General features: G+C 35.9%; 1 protein-coding gene across 3 annotated transcripts in view; it reads right to left on the bottom strand.

Moving 5' to 3' along the window:
* LOC129751211 (F-actin-uncapping protein LRRC16A) overlaps positions 1-17,333 on the bottom strand; it is a 42,055-nt gene that overhangs the window by 18,981 nt on the left and 5,741 nt on the right. For all 3 annotated transcript variants that reach the window (XM_055746583.1, XM_055746585.1, XM_055746584.1), the window contains exons 3-7: positions 10,610-10,660; positions 10,134-10,262; positions 9,977-10,060; positions 9,505-9,893; positions 9,334-9,431 (exon numbers count right to left, since the gene is read on the bottom strand). In XM_055746583.1, coding sequence (XP_055602558.1) covers positions 9,334-9,431; positions 9,505-9,893; positions 9,977-10,060; positions 10,134-10,262; positions 10,610-10,660 — 751 coding nt within the window. The remainder of the gene's footprint in view (positions 1-9,333; positions 9,432-9,504; positions 9,894-9,976; positions 10,061-10,133; positions 10,263-10,609; positions 10,661-17,333) is intronic.

Below are 17,333 nucleotides of genomic sequence, written 5' to 3'. Positions count from 1 at the left end.
AAATAATAAAATGATTTAAAATGATCTAAATTGTCTTAAAATAGTAGTTTTAATGTAATATTACGTGAAAAAAAGATGTGTTCAAGTGATTTTCATTGATTAACAGCATTTTAAATTCAGTGGAAGCTGCCATCTTGGATTCCAAGATGGCGTCGGAAAGAAAAAAATCGACATCTTCTAGCTTAGCCTTTTCATTCAATACCCGTATAGTGGTGGTTTAATGCGACTTTTTGTCAGCATTGAGCATTGAAAGTTGAGCGGATGCCTCCATTTTGGATTTCAAGATGGCGTCTGATAGCGAAATTCAACTTCTACTCGTTTAGCCCTTTCACCCGATACCCATTTTGTTGGGGTTTCAGGCGATTTCAAGTCATTTACACCATTTTAAAGTTCAGCGGAAGCCGCCATCTTGGATTTCAAGATGGCGTCAGACAACGAAACTTGACTTCAACTCATGATTTATTCCACGGGTCATTCAAAACCAATCCCTTTTCATTCAAAAAGTCTGTCCTCATTTACTGTACTAATGATTAACAACTCAGAAATGAGGAACTCAACCTTAGCGTGTAATTGGTTGGCTTGCGAGAGAAACGTCAAATCGTAGCTTTTTTTGGGGTCATCATTAAACCATAATAAAACTATGAATTGACTCACGCCATGTTGGTTGCAAAATCGAAGGGCACAAAATGACGCCATGTTGATGGATTCACAATGCAAGCATTGGAAAAATTTTTTCAGGCCTTTTTCCATCAATTCCATCATGATTGACCATCAGATTTGACGAGGCGCATTTATTTTAAGATACTATTTCATATACATTTTACCTAAAATCTTGACTGGCAGCAGAAAAGACGCTCAATATATGGTTAAAACATTGGTTTTTTAGCTATTAATTTTACCAGATCATATCTGAATAATGCAATCATCATTCATCAACCATTATGGTTGCTGGAAAAAATAAAAAAAAAACTCCGAGAACTGACAGAACCGAAAAAAAAAAAACAAAAAACTCTATATAATATAATAGCTTTTTAAAAGCTTTGCTGACCAACATTGATGACCAACAATGATACGTCTTGATGACGTTTCTAGGGTAGGGCCAAATAGCCTGATTTTGGCTTTATTAGAGTCCAGGTGATGTTATAGAATGCGCTTTAGCTTTTTATGAAGATTAATGCGATAGTCCAAACGATATTTTGCTGACCATAATAAAGCTAAAATTGTTACTTGGGTGGCCACGACACGCATCATTATTTCGTCTGTCGGCTTCGCTCTCTGCCCGAATCACACACACCGTACCTACTCGGAGAGCAAACAAACACGTTTTGCTGAACGCGCTGCTTGTAGTTCTAGAAATTCAGGAATGATTTTACGTTTATAATTTTCATATTTTTGTGAAATCTCACAGCGTAAATTGTTGCACCTCACTAGAATGTAGATTAAATTCCCTTTTCAATGGATATAGTTTTGATTGCTTCAAACGGCGAGAAAGCACTGAAAATCCGGGTACAACCTGACGGAGGACAACAAAAACATATGAAATTTTAATTAGTGAAAAAATCGCGCAAAGTAGCCAACTTTGAAAAATTCCAGTAAATTCAATTTTTGTTGCATCGAAAATCTAAAGACAGCAAAATGTTAGAATTTCAATAAAGTTTGTAGTCATATTTTTTAAAACACTCTACCATCGCTCAAGCAGTATTTACTAGCAATCGAATGAAAAGTAGGTTTTTTAAACTACTTTTTTGAACTTTTTGTGACCATTTCATTAAAAAAAAATTTAAAATAATATTTCTTGTCTTCATGATGTAGGCATTAACTTCAGCTTTCATATGCATAAGGCAAATATTTTTTTGGACGTGTAACATATGCACTACAGCAGTTTTCGTGAGGCATGTTTTTCGGATTTTTTTTCTTTCATGCTGAATAACGAGAAAACTTGTATATAATGTTCTAAACATATGTTACTGACATTACAAGGTTTTTATTGATATAAGTTTTATATGAAGTTCATAATAATTCAAACGACTTAAATAGATTTTACTTTTGTGGTGTCAAAATGACACCCAAAGTCGGAAAAGGGAGTTTTTTTGTCCAGGCTTCCAGGGTTCGTCCATAAAAAAAAGTAAAGATGCAATATTGAAGAACTTTTGAATTCATTTAGGGTCCCCGAAGAAATTTTTATATTTTGAAGCTTCTGAAAAAAGTTACAAGCCTTCAAACTTGCAATGGTGTCAAAATGACACCCTAATGCGGATGAGGGTTAATTAGGGTTTAGACAGTAAATAAGGTATCCAAACAGTTTAAAATGTTGTTTACATGGCTCTCAGGCTCATTGGGAATATTCTCAGGTAAGGCTTTTTATGATTCACACATCAAACACCGACTTGTTTCCATTTTTTGTGAAATTGTTCTGGTGCTGAATTATTATGAGACGCCATTTTTACAGAGCATTATTTTGCCGGAAGATGTTTTGAAACAATGTTTTCGGTCCCGACTTCGATGAATCATCACACATTCGGCGAGCTGTCTGAAAATCCAAGGGGAAATTGACCAACTAAAACTAAACAGACCCTAATTGCTATATAACCTCATATTTCCAACACTTTGTAGCCATTTTTATTAGAAAATCGTTTTTTCTGATATTGTTTCTAAAAATTGTGTTTTTTTTATCCGGTTATATGATGCAAAACATTGATTGGAAACAATGGTCCGAAAATCAATCAAAACAAACACTCAGGATGCGTTTCCTGTTGGAAACATTCCGATTGTATAATGGGATAGCGCCTCTCGCTACTGCTTCGCCTGGCTCGGCCTCGGCGCGCCTCGGCCAATCTCGATCAGCGCTCCTATCAGCTATGCAAACCGAGTCGCATCATTCAGAATCATCGGTTCAGCAAACATCGCATATCGGAGATGAGTGAGATACAAACTGATCCATTCTGAATGTAGCTCACTCAGTATCTGCCTGAATTATATGAAATTCAAAATTATTTTTTGCAGGACGAGAAAAATCAAACAGTTGTGCGGGACACCATAAATTCTCAGTAGTTTTAACGTGACGTACGACATTTTAATAAGAGAACTTGTAAAAATTGAAAAACACGGCGAAAGTGAACATCTTTCCCTCACAAACACAACTGCAATTTGATTTTGATCATACTGATGTTAAAAAACGTTATAACAACAAATAAATTTATTAATTTGCTTTATATCAAATCAAACAAAATATGCTAATGATCGGCTTCATGTATCATTCACTCACTGCCTGATCCATTCACTCCTGATCGAAGACCAACAAGATTCGCCATATGCATTGCGCATTGGTGATATTCCAATTTGATGATGGTGCTGCACTGTTTTGACAGCAAGCATCGTGCGAGGTGATCTGTATTTTAGCGATGAATTGAACGATCGATGATCGGGTAGGTCCAGTAGCAATCAATAACGAAACCCGACCGCTGTACGTTCAGGTGCGAAGTGCAATCAGAAACATTCATTGAAAATGAGTGATATTCAGAACACTGATTGGAAAGCTTGCCTGTGAATCTTAAGCCGGAGACGGTTCGTCTCGAGACGGTCTCAGCGTCTCCCATTTTCTACGTTTAACTGCTGATAAATACTAGAAGACTTTCCGTGCGCGGCGATAGAAACATTCAAAAATCAAGTGTACCAATGGCCGTGCACAACAAAATTATCATTTTTTCCGCAACAGAACCTTCAAACTATTCACTTATTTTCACAATTGATTCATTATACAGCCAAAAATAACTTACGTTCGAAAATTATTGCCAAGGTGCTCTTATTCACACAAAAAACTGAATTACAAAAAGGGACCCACTTAGCTCACATTCTAAGGACAACGGACAAAATGGCATCCGGCAAAAACGATGTTTGTTTTTGTTTTTTCCTGACCTCAAAAAGCAGAATAAATTTATTTCTAGTATGGCAATGGCAAGTGAAAGATACTTAGCGTACACAGTATTAAATAATTACAAGTTATAACCTGCAAATAAATGGAACAAGTTATTTCTACTAAATTTACATGACTTATGACGTAATGTAAATTCCCGAAACGAAAAAAAAAAAATGACATTGTGAATTTACATGACCATAACAATGAAACCGTTCCGGCTCATTATTCCTATTTAATTTTTGATTCATTACTTTATCAACTTTCAGCCATTAGCCTTATAACAAGACATGACAAGGTTTAAAAAGATAATTATAATGTTCATGTTTACTCGAAATCCACAAGCTCCACAGTTGGAACAGATTTTTTTTTTTGGTTCATCAAATCGAACTGGCTGCTTACCGCTCGGCCATTCGGTGTTTGTTTGTGAAACAATTCTGCTACAGGGTGTATCTGAAATTTCTTTTAGTTTCGTTAATACTTTTTGGATGGATGATTTTGAAAAAAGTTTTCATTACTATTTTTAAATTGCGACCCAGAGATGGGTCTTGACTCAAACATTCAGTCAGCGAAACTTTTTTGTAGAGAAATGAATCCAACTTAGATGAAATTTCAGGGACTAGATAAGAGAAAATCGATGTTGAAAAACATGCGAAAAAAATTCGCCTTGTCTCCCGGTGAGACTTGAACCCACATCTTGCGCCTCTCCGGGGCCCATGTATTAACATTCTACTACAGGAGACCAACCTGGCGTATGAATATTATACTGGTCGATGTCTATCGGAATGAAGGGAATAGTTCTCCCATGTGATCATAATCATTTTTCTTGGTCTACATCGATTTTCTCTTATCTAGTCCCTGAAATTTGATCTAAGTTGGATTCATTTCTCTACAAAAAAGTTTTCATTACTTTTCGAAATAAGCACTAAGTTAATCTAAAATGTTTTTTGATTAATAATACTTGTTATTTGTTCGTTGTATTTTGAAATGTTCTTTGCGAAATGATGGAATGAGAGGATGGGGTAATGAAGCTTGTAATTTGTTTGTATAAATATTAAACAATTCAAAACGATTCACTTGTAGGTATATAAATCCAAGAGCTTGATTTTTTTGAATTCACAAGTTTATACTTAAATAATAGAGAATAAATAAATAAATAATAAAATTAAATAATAAGAATAGAGAGAAAAAATGCTTTATTGTGCTGAATCTTTTGTAACAACAAATTGAGAATATTTTTGACCTTTTTGTGCAATATTTATTTGAACCAAAATTCTGACTATTTTTTTGCTATTCATTTTAAATTGTTAGATTTCGTATCAATGTTATCGGTTAGAGCTATCTCTTCTTTTTTTTAAATATTAAGAATCAAAGACAAGAGGTGAACTGTTGCTTAGAACAAAATATCACTTCTCCAATAAAGTCTACAAAATTCTATCGAGTAATATACTATTTTTAAAGTGTGTGTTTTTTACAATAAGCAATAAAACATAATTTGTTTTTGGTGAAAATTGTTAAAAGGATTCCACTTTTTTATATTTATTGAAATTGGTAAACAATAAGACACACACTGTGCGCGATAGCAACGTGTCTGATTCCCAACATCGTTTCAAGCAAAAGTCATGTAAAATTACAACAAAATGACCCGAATGAGGAAACGCATGTTTTTTTCAGGGCTGCGTTATAATTGTAGTGAATTTTTAAATTAAAATGCAAATTTATAAAACCCCTCGTTGATCGAGTGTTTGGGCAAGTGACATAGATACCAATATTATAAAATGAAAACAAGTTGCAAGAGTTGATGAAGAAAATAATAAAAAACGATCGTCCTCTTTTCCTGTGGACCAGCAACCGAACAACACGCTTTTTCCTTCAGCGAGAGAAACCCTGGATTTATTAGTGGCGACGGTGGATAAAAGTTTCGTTTTATAGTGCGCGTGGTAAAACTGGTTACGCTTGAGCCAGATAGTAACAAAAAGCTGAACATTTTTAATCTGTGGTGCAGTATCGTAATACCTAGTAAAATTTCATTTGGCCATTTTGTGGCGAGTGGCAGCGCGTGGTTTGCGACACTCTTATAAAAGAAATTAAAAAGAATAAGTCGTTAAAAAAAAAAATTCTTCAAGTGTATTTGACGAGTTATAAAGCCGCGTGATTTTTTTTCGGGAATCGTAAATTCCATTGGCCATCTGGGAATCATTTTTCGTGGTCTGTTGCGAAATAGGTGAAGGGTTCGAGGACATCCGAAGCGAAGCATAATCATCAAAAAAAATACAAAGGTTGTCATCGTAAGGTAAGTGCACCAATTCTGCGTCAGTTGAATTTTGTGTTTTAACGAATCTTCGATCCGGTGCAGCCAAAATGGCGCTTATTGGCACGATCGATCCTTACATTTTAGGCACGTCGTTTACTAATTATGCCGAACGTTTAGAATTTTTCTTTTCTTGCAATAATATTGCGGACGATAAGAAAAGAGATTTATTTTTAACTTTTTGCGGCATGGCGGTCTTTAATGATGTTAAACTATTATTTCCCTCTGTGGATTTGAGAACTTTAACCTATAAGCAGATAACAGACAAACTAAAATTGCGATACGATAACACGGACACTTTGGTGGTGATTCGTAATAATTTCAGGAGTAGAAGGCAAGAAATTTCTGAATCTGGGGAAGATTACGTTTTAGCGCTCAAACATATGGCAGAAAAATGCAATTTTGATAAAAGGGATGAATCCATTTTGGAACAATTGGTTCATGGTGTTAGAGAGGATATACAGCAGATATTATTCAACGAAGAAGATCTTACACTGGAAAAAGCGGAAAAAATAATTAAGAATCGTGAGTCGGCAGCAAGGCAAATTAGAGCACTTAATTCGAATATGCACGTGAATTCAGTTAGGCACCGATTGGGCCAGAGAGATTGGAAGGGAACAGAGCGGTATAAGAACAGAACAATGAGGTACGACAGAAATTCTTTTCGACGTGAAAGTTATCCGGTTCAAAATCGATCGACATCTGGACAAAGATATGGTCAGAGGTCTTCTTCTGGTGGAAGATACTCTAATTACGAATGTAGCTTTTGTGGTGTGATGGGTCACATTAAGAAAAATTGCTATAAGTACAAAAATTCTCAAAAAAGTTCGGTAAAGTTTGTCGAGGAAGTTGAGCAACCGGAGGAAGTTCATGATTACTTTAAAAGGCTGAAGATGGTTTACGATAACGACAGCGATGATTCAGATTGCGCTAGCAGCTCAACCAATCTCGGCCCACAGGGGGCAGATTAAGTTGATACCGAAATCTGGAACTGGACGAAATGTTGCGTTTCGAATGCATGATGAAAACCAAGAAGGACAAATTGACGAGATGGACCATCCCCGAGGAACAAAACGAGTACGAGTGGAATCTGAAGACGAGCCATTCTATGGGTTCGAAGAAAAACACAATTCTGGCATACAAAATAAGGATTCCACCGGACCTGGAACGTCAAATCAAACGGTCACCGCAACATTACAACTTCGAAGATCGCAAAGAGTGAAGAAAAAGAAAATTGATAACAGTTTTGTATACCACAAATGAATTCCAATTGAAGAAATTTAAAAACAGTGAATTTTATAAAAAATCTATTATTATTGAATTATTGTAATTATTAATTTGAACGGAAAGGTATTGTAGTGAATTTTTAAATTAAAATGCAAATTTATAAAACCCCTCGTTGATCGAGTGTTTGGGCAAGTGACATAGATACCAATATTATAAAATGAAAACAAGTTGCAAGAGTTGATGAAGAAAATAATAAAAAACGATCGTCCTCTTTTCCTGTGGACCAGCAACCGAACAACACGCTTTTTCCTTCAGCGAGAGAAACCCTGGATTTATTAATAATATACAACACATCTGATCGAATTTTACATGAAATCAAATTTTACATCAACTGTAAAACTCAGATTTTTTTTGTGTGTAGGTATCAGAAAATGCGAAACATAGAAATTTTCGTTGTTAGATTTCGGAGAAAATAATGATTAAAGTTGAAAGTGCGCGGCCATTGGTGCTTTCACTTGTCTTCAGGTTGATTATAAGTGTCGTTGAATCGCGAGGAATTCGCAGAATTGAATCGCCTAACCGTAAGTGATCGAATGTCGGTAGCAAAGCAAAATATTGAATGTTTATCTATATGAGTTTAGAATCCTGAAGTTCATCAATTATTTATGAGCGGAAATTGTTCAGCCTAGTATTACGTGCCGTAAGTTGCTTTAGATATTGTTTCAATGTTAATTTTAATAACAAAATAAATTTACTACAACCTGATAGGAATAAGTTGTTAGCCATCAAAAAGAAGTAATCTTGTGCGCAGGATTAAATTTTAAATGTAAGCAGTCTTGTTTTGTTTTGTTTTGAGCCTGATTGTAATTTAATTTTAGCTTTGAGTTAACCCCATCATTACAAAGACTTATTTCACTTCCCTGAGAAATTTCAAACAACATTTTTTTCTATTTCTATTTGGTTAGGGATTTTAACGCCCTTGCGTTATTCACCTCCAGGAAAAAAATATCACATATAAGGTTGATGATGTAAATGAACAGTTGGAATTGTTTGAAATATGAAGTAACGTCATTTGTGAAGGTTTCAAATGTTGTTTTTTTAATCATGTTAGCATAGAAGTATTATGAAAGTAAAATATAATATATAAAACTCAATCTTAACGACGAAAATTTGCATATAGGATTGAAGTTTTTGTTTTATTATACGAAATTGTGAGGATAACCGTAATTTTTATAGTACAAGAAATTTCGTACAAGCTCTCCAAAAACACTATTTTACGCTTAGTTATTTTCCAGAGTTTTTCTCACATTTATTTTAAGTTTGTCGGCTAAAAGTTCAGACATATTTATTTCTTAACACATTGCGGATCAAAAACGAGAAATCTCGGGTTTTTCGCTTGCGCGCGTGTGCAACTTTTAAAAGTCTTACTCAAATGTTATAAATTTTAAAATGAAACTTTATTGTACAAAATTGAACACAACACTTTCGGTAACTCAAAAATTTCTAATTTGTAAAATTTGGTCCAGCGAGTTTCGCAAATGTCGAATTTCTGTATTTCTCGTCTTAGGTTTCTTCGCGGTCCTCCTTAATGTGTTAAGAGTCAAGTCCCGCATAGAAGTTTATGCGAGTCCCATTGTAATAGTTTACAACCCTTAGCAGCCAACAAAAAATTAAAACGAACAAAAATCACTCATGCTGAGAACCTGGGCATTTATTAATCACTACGAGGCAATGTAATGATTCTACTATATTTTACTAGAACATGAGTTTCAGTAATGTAGGCATATTTTCAAAAGATCCCAAGGTTTTGAAATTTCTCTTCTTTTAACGAATCTTTACTATGTGTATATTCTCTCTTTCTGTGCTACGCAGTTTTACATACCTTTATCTTCAAGCAGATTGTGACTAAGATCGATAGATCGGAGTGCCGGATTAGAGTTTGATATCACAGATATAGCAAGTTTATGAATAAAATCAGGCCTGAAATAAAATGCATTCGGAAAATATGAGGAGAATCGAAATGCTTAAATAATTTTGTGTTTCAAAAACTTACCTTAAGCCTAACGACTCCAAATGCAACTCCTCAAGCCACATTGACCGTTTTAGTATGTGAAGGATTCTTTCGATTGTTTCCGTAGATAATCGAGTGTTAGTAATTTTTAGGCCTCGGAAGAATGTATTGTATTCTAGAGCTGACACAATCGCCAGTAAATCTTTCTGCTCCAAATGATCGAAATCGCGTAGGTTGAGAACTCTATTATCATGCGATAGATAAATGGTATCAATATCCCAAGCCACTTCTTCGCGATATTGAACAGAATGGAAATCACACATGCATGCATACTGCATGCTGAACCCGCCACATGGACCCACATTCCGTGGATCCGATGGGCGTAGTTCATCCGAAAATACCGTCGCTCGTTCAATAGGATTAACTTCGATCTAAAAAATTAACTTGAATTAGCTACTTCGTTACTTTTCTATTTTGAGCGCCAAACATATTTGATTTTCATTTAGACACCTACCTTCCTTATAATGTATCGAAGAGGGACAGTTGGGAAAATTTGTTTAACTGCTGACGATAGATCACTAAGAATGACATCGGCATTCTAAAGATATAACACTAATTAAATTCTGAACAATTATGAACGCTATAGTGGCTACAGGTATTTCAATACTAACCGAACTGAAATTTCCACCATCACCTATCGTCGAAAATGAATAAGTTTTGTCATTCGTTGATATTGAAAACGATGTTGGCTTTTTACTTTCAATTTGTTGTATGTCAAGGTAATGAAAGTGACAATCAATCTGAAATGATTTAAGAAAAAGAAGTTGAGTATGACTACTAATTGTTGACTTTAATTAAGGCCTGAAGTGTTTTTTTGTTGTTAAGAATTCTCCAAGAACAAAAAACTATGTTTAATATAAAAAAACTCATAATTATTTTTATTTTGCATATTTCCCTGCCTTTCTTTTTTAATTAAAAAACCAGTGATTGACTTAAGTTATCAATTGTAGGTAGATAGCAAAGAAAAACGAGTTTGATTCCTTGAATGTATAAGCCGTTTCAAATTAAAAAATTGTGAAAAAAACTTAGTTAAATAATTTGTAATAAAAGGTTTGAAAAAAATCATTCTATAAATATTTTGACTTACTCGTGATGGTACTTTGGCCGTCAACAGATAAATGCGCACCGGTGTGAAGATCTGGAATTAAAAAAAAATTAAGATAATGGTGATACGGGTGTATATTTCGAAAAAAAAATCGGTTTATTCTTAGCGCAACAAGATCTAAACGTGAATCAATTTATGAAAAAAGAGAGTCGTCTATTCAAATATAACTCATTTTAGTGGTTTTGTGCCAACGTAAGAACTTATACTACACATATAATATACGGCGTATTACAGGACGAACTCTCTACGAACAAAAATCCGAATCTTCAACTCAAACGTCAAATCCGTATTGCTGTACGGGTGCGAAACTTGGTGCACATATGCGGTGACGACGCGAAAACTGCAAGTATTTGTAAACTGCTGCCTGCGGAACATCATCCGCGCTTGGTGGCCTGGCAACTGGATCTCGAATGAGGAACTACATCGCCGGTGTCATCAAAGGGCGCTAGAAATTGAGATTCGGGAACGTAAGTGGAGATGGATTGGGCACACGCTGCGAAAAGATGAAAACGAGATTTGCAGAGAGGCGCTAGATTGGAATCCAGAAGGTCATCGAAGAAGAGGCAGGCCCAGAAACTAGTGGCGGCGAAGCCTAGCCGCTGAAATCCGAACTGACGACGAGAATCTTGACTGGGACCAGGTGAAGACGCTGGCTCCGGATCGTCAACAGTGGAGGTCTTTTACCATGGCCCTATGCACCGGAGGATCGGCGCGGGATCATTAAGTAAGTAAGTAAGTATTACAGGACACAACACTTGACGTTCTTACTAACATAAAAGGATTTAAAATTACCTTTCTGTCGACCGGTTTCGGGCTCGATGTTGCCCATCTACAGGACGATGTCCGACTGGTTACTCAAAAGAAAAACACTAACACAGCTTCATACTACTGCATAGTATTCGTCGAAGGATGGTCATATCATTTTTGGTTGGCCAAGTTGAAAAGAGGCGATATGATTGGCGGGTCGTCCTCGTTCATTAAAGGCCTCTCAGAAGTTGTTATAAACATGGATTCCCAGGCATTTAAATGTGACGCTTTGCGTATACATTTTTTGAATCTAACCTTTTCCCAAACTATAGAGTGGTTAGATTCCGATGCGTGGGCGGCTACGCTGGATTCGTTGGTTTTGTTGTTGTCCACAGCGTTTTTATGATCTTTTATTCGCGTTTTAAATTTTGAGCGATTTTGAACACGACCTCGAAAAAAGCGAAAAACTTTTCCCCCGAGTTTGGTGGCGATATGTAGATGACATCTTCGCCACGGTCAAAGAACGATATCTCTCACAAACCCTGGAGCTGTTGAACTGTCAACACAGTTCGATAAAATTTACCGTGGAGAAAGAAATAGATGGAAAACTTCCATTCCTCGATTTGTTAATCTCTAGAATACGAATAATACGAATCTTTATGTATGGATTAAATGCTACCTAAGAAATCTTATGCGATTGATATGGGACTTCATTTGACATCAGTCGTACTGAATACGACTTTATCCAACATATCTAAGTCATATTTCATTTGGTTTTAACATCTTATAAGATGAATATACGACATGGTCGAATGTTGAGTGTACATATTTACGATTTTGATTAGAACTGCATCCATATACGACTTTGGCGATGATTTCTTTTACGATTTCATGTTGGCTGGGCAGTTTTATGCGCCGACTGACGTTGCCGATTTGCAGGAGAGCAGTTTTACAGTCTACTGAACAGCGTGGCAGAGAAAATTCCGAATTGTGACATTCAAATCCATTTGGGCGACTTCAACACAAATATTGGCTCCGACCATGGCCGTAGGAACGGGGGGGGTTTTGGGGGTTAAACCCCCCCCATGAGGGTCCAAAAAAGGAAGCGCTACTCTACACTTAAAATATTAAATTCATAATAAATTTATAATAACTAATAGGACAAAGATATTCAAGAGTAACTATCTGAATTAAAAACTAATACAAAAACATCAAAAACCCATATCAAGTTCAAAATTCTGCTACAGTTTTTCAAAATTTTCTCACTTGTTCATAGAGTAAGGTTGTCAGATTTTTTTTTCGGCACTTATCTGCGCTGTTTTATATAAAAACCTGGCAAAATCCGGGTATTTCAAAATTGTCGATCAAATCCAGGCAAAACCGGGCAATTTTGGTCAAAACCTAGGAATTGCTCATCAAAAATCTAGAAAAAAAAACTTAAAAAACCTTTTATGATAATTTTTTTAAACTTGCTGCCAAAATTTTGGACGCATACATAAAAAAAAATTACAACACAAATTTCATTTGAGAATAAAAATGAGAACAAACCCGGGCAAAATCCGAGCTTTTCCAATGAAATCTGGGCAAACGGGTCGGACCAGACTTTTCCCAAATTTTAAAATTGAACATCCGGGCCAATCCAGTTAAAACTGGGCAATTTGGCAACCTTATCATAGAAATTTCGGTCTGAATATTCTATTTTAAATTAAACCCATTTTGGAGGTTCTGGTTCCATATTTCTATAACGAAAATTATATTTCTACATATTTTCGTATTTCTGATTTTGTATGAAGTTTAGGATTCTTGATTTTCAGTTCGAATAATCATAAGAAATTAGGAATGGAAAGCTGCTTGGAAATCCTTGTTGAATCAATGGGCTTATTCTGCGACTCGAGTGACGTGACTTACGAAATTTCATATGTTTTTGCAGGCTTAAATAGCCTCTCTTGCCTCGAAATTTTTGGTCTTCAGAGCTCATCAATACACAAATTTCTTTTCTGAAGCATTTTCTGGAGTCCGGACGAAGACATGAAATTTCGTGAGTCGCATAATAAGCTTTCATGTTTTTCGAAAATCAAAGAATTTTCAATATTTTGATGATAGTTTGCGGAATATGCAAAAGAAGAAATTTGTTTTACATTCAAATTCGAAGTTCTTAAACTTTATTCTAACACAAAATTTAAACATTTTAAGCTTCTAAGTGACGATCCAAAATTGAAAACCAGATTCTGATTCACCATTCAAAATTCACATTTAAATCGGATTCACAAAACCTATTAAAAATAAATAATTGAAATAATGAATTTAGATTAAACCAGCACTACATAATTTAAATAAATGATTCATGAAAATAAAATCTGGAATTGAGATTCCATCGTATCGTAATCGTATTTTTTGTATATTTCGGAAATCGTAAAGAAATTCGGAAACAGATTCAAAGTTCAATTTTTGAATTCAGGTTTAGAATTCAGATTTGAAATTCAGAAAAAAGTTTTAGTTTGTGAATGAGTTTTTCATTCAACATAAAATTGTTGAGAAATTCAAAAGAACATAAACTTAAAAATTTGCTTGTCAATTCAATTTCCAAATTTCAAAGTTTTTAATCAGAATAAGTTTGTACACAAAATTCAGCTGAAAATCACAAATATAGAGTAGAATTTGAGTTAACTTTCTAAGTTTTGATTCATGCAAAATATCCCAAATTAAATTAAAAAAAATCATCTACAAGATTTTTAGTATAAAACTGATTCTTTATGAAAAATATTTCCTGTTTAAGAAACATGTACCTGATCTTCACCTAAAAAATTTGCACATTTTTGTTTAGTTTTTAGGTGCATTACTCAACATTATTAATATTGCAGCTTTTTTTTAAGCCAAATTTAAAAGTAAAATAATAAGTTTAGTTCAAGTTTGAATCAAGCAAATTTGATTCGACATTGTTTTCATCTCTTATTGTTTTTTTTTTTGGAAAATTTTATTTATTTTCATCAAAGGATAGAATCTTGGGATTCGCAAAAGAGTTTAGAAGATTGGGCTTGTTTGATTTGAGTATAGAATAAGTTTTTTTTTTAAGAAATTGAAGGCTACCCTAAAAAGAACTTATTTTATGCTCAATCCAAATAACTTTGATCTACCAGACTTTTAAACAAATTCAAAAATTTTAACCATCGCGTCGATGAAAGCAAATTTCATATATTGTTTCTAGAGGTTCCATTAAATAAAATTTTTGGCTCACCTTTTAGGCTAAGGACCACTTTTCTTAAGTTACTTTTTTTAGGTTTTATTAATGACACTTTACCATCCTTGTGGCATTCTTGTCTTCTATTAAGTTACAATTCATACGAATACTATCAATGAGTACTTATAAATGAATAATCATATAGTTACAAACATAATTTGTTTTTATTTTTTTTTATTCGTGTGTTGTTAGACAAAAAATCATAGAAAAAAATTTAGTCACCAAAACCCCCCCCATGAGTCGGTTCTTCCTACGGCCCTGGCTCCGACCATATGGACCTTGATCGCTCTTCTACTGAGAGTTGCGCGTGTCCAACGGCGCGAGGAGAAAGTCGGGTGTCGATATGACGTTCGCCGGTTGGAGAATCCAGAGGTGAAAAGGGCATACGTTGAACAGCTAGAATCCCGAGCCTCGGAATTGCCGACAGACGGAACAGTCAAAGAACAGTGGTGTGGAATCAAGAATGCCTTTATCACGACGAGCAATTGTACTCTCGGTAAAGTTTGTGGAAGAAGAAGTGAATGGATGTCGGATGAAACTTGGAGGATGGTCGATGATCGGAGAAAGGCGAAAGTCGGAATTGAGCAGGCATGTACCGGTTCAGCCAAAGCAGCCGACAAGCTCGTAGACGAGACAAGAGAGCCTAGACAAACTTCCTAGCCGAAGGGGGAGAAAGAGCCGCCGCCAATGGAGATATCCGATTACTTTATGACATTTCTCGCCGCCTCAGTGGTGCAAGAATGCCGCTGAAAGACCGAGCAGGTCAGTTATTGACCGATCGAACAGATCAGCTCAAGCGTTGGACTAAGCATTTTGAACAACTCTTCCGAGTTACAAATAGCAATGGCCAACAGAACCGGCAGCTCGAGGCGCCCACAGTAAGTCGCATAAGTGGCGTCAACTCGGAAGCGCCATCGCTGGCTGAAATAGAAGCGGCAATCAAGGACATGAAATCCAACAAAGCGCCTGGAATCGATTGCATTCCTGCTGAAATGCTCGAAGCCGACCCTGCCTTGTCAGCACAAATGTTGCACCGTCTTTTCGCTGACAGTTGGGATACTGCAACATTCCCGGCCGACTGGATGCTCGGGTCTGGGTATCCTCGTGAAGGCCCAAAGAAAGGAGACCTTACAGAGTGCGGTAACTGGCGAGGCATAACGTTGATCTGTACCACAGCCACAACTTTCATTCGAAGACCATATCTCATACATTGTTACTAAAGCTTCAAGATGTCTCGGTTTCCTTTTTAGAATAACCAAGCATTTCAGAGACATTCAATGCCTTTAAGTTCTATTCTGTGCACTAGTTCGATCTAACTTAGAGTACTGCTCGGTAGTGTGGAATCTTCGTTATAACAACTCAATCGATCGTATCGAAAAGATTCAACGAAAATTCATACGCTTCGCTCTCCGCAATCTACCATGGAACGATCCTGTCAATCTTCCTGCTTACGAAAACAGATGCAATCTTATTGGTCTACAAACACTGTCTTCCCGTCGAGCTGTGTCTGATGCATCTTTTATATCTGACATAATACTGGGTCATATCGACTGTCTCCAAATTTTAGAACTTGTAAATTTTAACAGAACCCAGAAACCTTCGCTCTCAATCTTTCCTAGTTGTTCCGCATGCTTCTACTAATTATGGTCAAAATGCACCTCTCATAAGAACAATCCGAACGTTCAACCGCGTTTCATCAGAATTTGATTTTCATATCTCCCGAAACACACTCAAATGTAAATTCCGCAGAGCTCTTTCATAATTATAGTTTTAAGAGAAAATTGTATTAATTGTATTGTGTGATAAATTTAGGTACTCGATGTATCATTTAGATTTAAATTGTAATCTGTTGATGCAAAAGATGAGGGTTTTACGCGCATATGAGACGGGTTCAATCTTTTTCATATGGACTTTTTCCCCTCCAATAAAGATAAAGATAAAGACAACTTATCTTATTGATTTTATTTTGCAAGCACATGATGGACCGAACACCTATACTGGTCAGATAATTGACCACTCGAGATTTGCTTGTTTGAAATAACTTGAACTGAAAACTGCAGCCTTATGTTCAATAGACTGGCACGAATGTTAACTTTTAGGTGCTTTTAGAACGTCTTACTGCTTTGATATTTTTTTACACCTAAAACGCAGAGAAAACTAGTGCGAGTGCCATTAAAACGAAAGAAACACACCTTTTTGAATCACAGGACCTCATCAGGTTATACCAAACAACGATACTGTCGGTCATAGAATATGGAAGCTTTTGCTTTGAGTCCGCCGCGAAAACCCACTTGATTAAACTAGAACGAATACAGTATCGTTGTTTGCGGATTGCCATGGGTTGTATGCAATCGACACATACGATGAGTCTCGAAGTACTGGCGAGAGTGCCATCCTATAAAAATGTTCTTTACTGATGATTCTAGAATCGACAACGCGACTGGCTTCGCAGTGTATAATGAGGGCTTTAAAGCTTCGTTCAAGCTTCGAGAGCCATGCTCCGTTTACACTGCTGAGCTAGCCGCTATTTACTGCACCTTGGAACACATTCGCACACTGCCCGTAGACCACTATTTCATCTATTCGGATAGTCACAGCTCCGTTGAGGCGATTCGATCGATGAAACTGATGAAGCGCTCTTCCCATTTCTTGCTGGAAATTACAGGGATATTGGGCGCTCTGATCGAAAATTCGTATAGGATTGGATCCCGTCTTATTGAC

This window comes from Uranotaenia lowii, chromosome 3 (assembly GCF_029784155.1).
Source record: "Uranotaenia lowii strain MFRU-FL chromosome 3, ASM2978415v1, whole genome shotgun sequence".
NCBI classification, from domain to species: Eukaryota; Metazoa; Arthropoda; class Insecta; order Diptera; family Culicidae; genus Uranotaenia; species Uranotaenia lowii.
The sequence above is the reverse complement of the archived record's forward strand: the minus strand, read 5'-3'. Positions and strand labels throughout refer to the sequence as shown.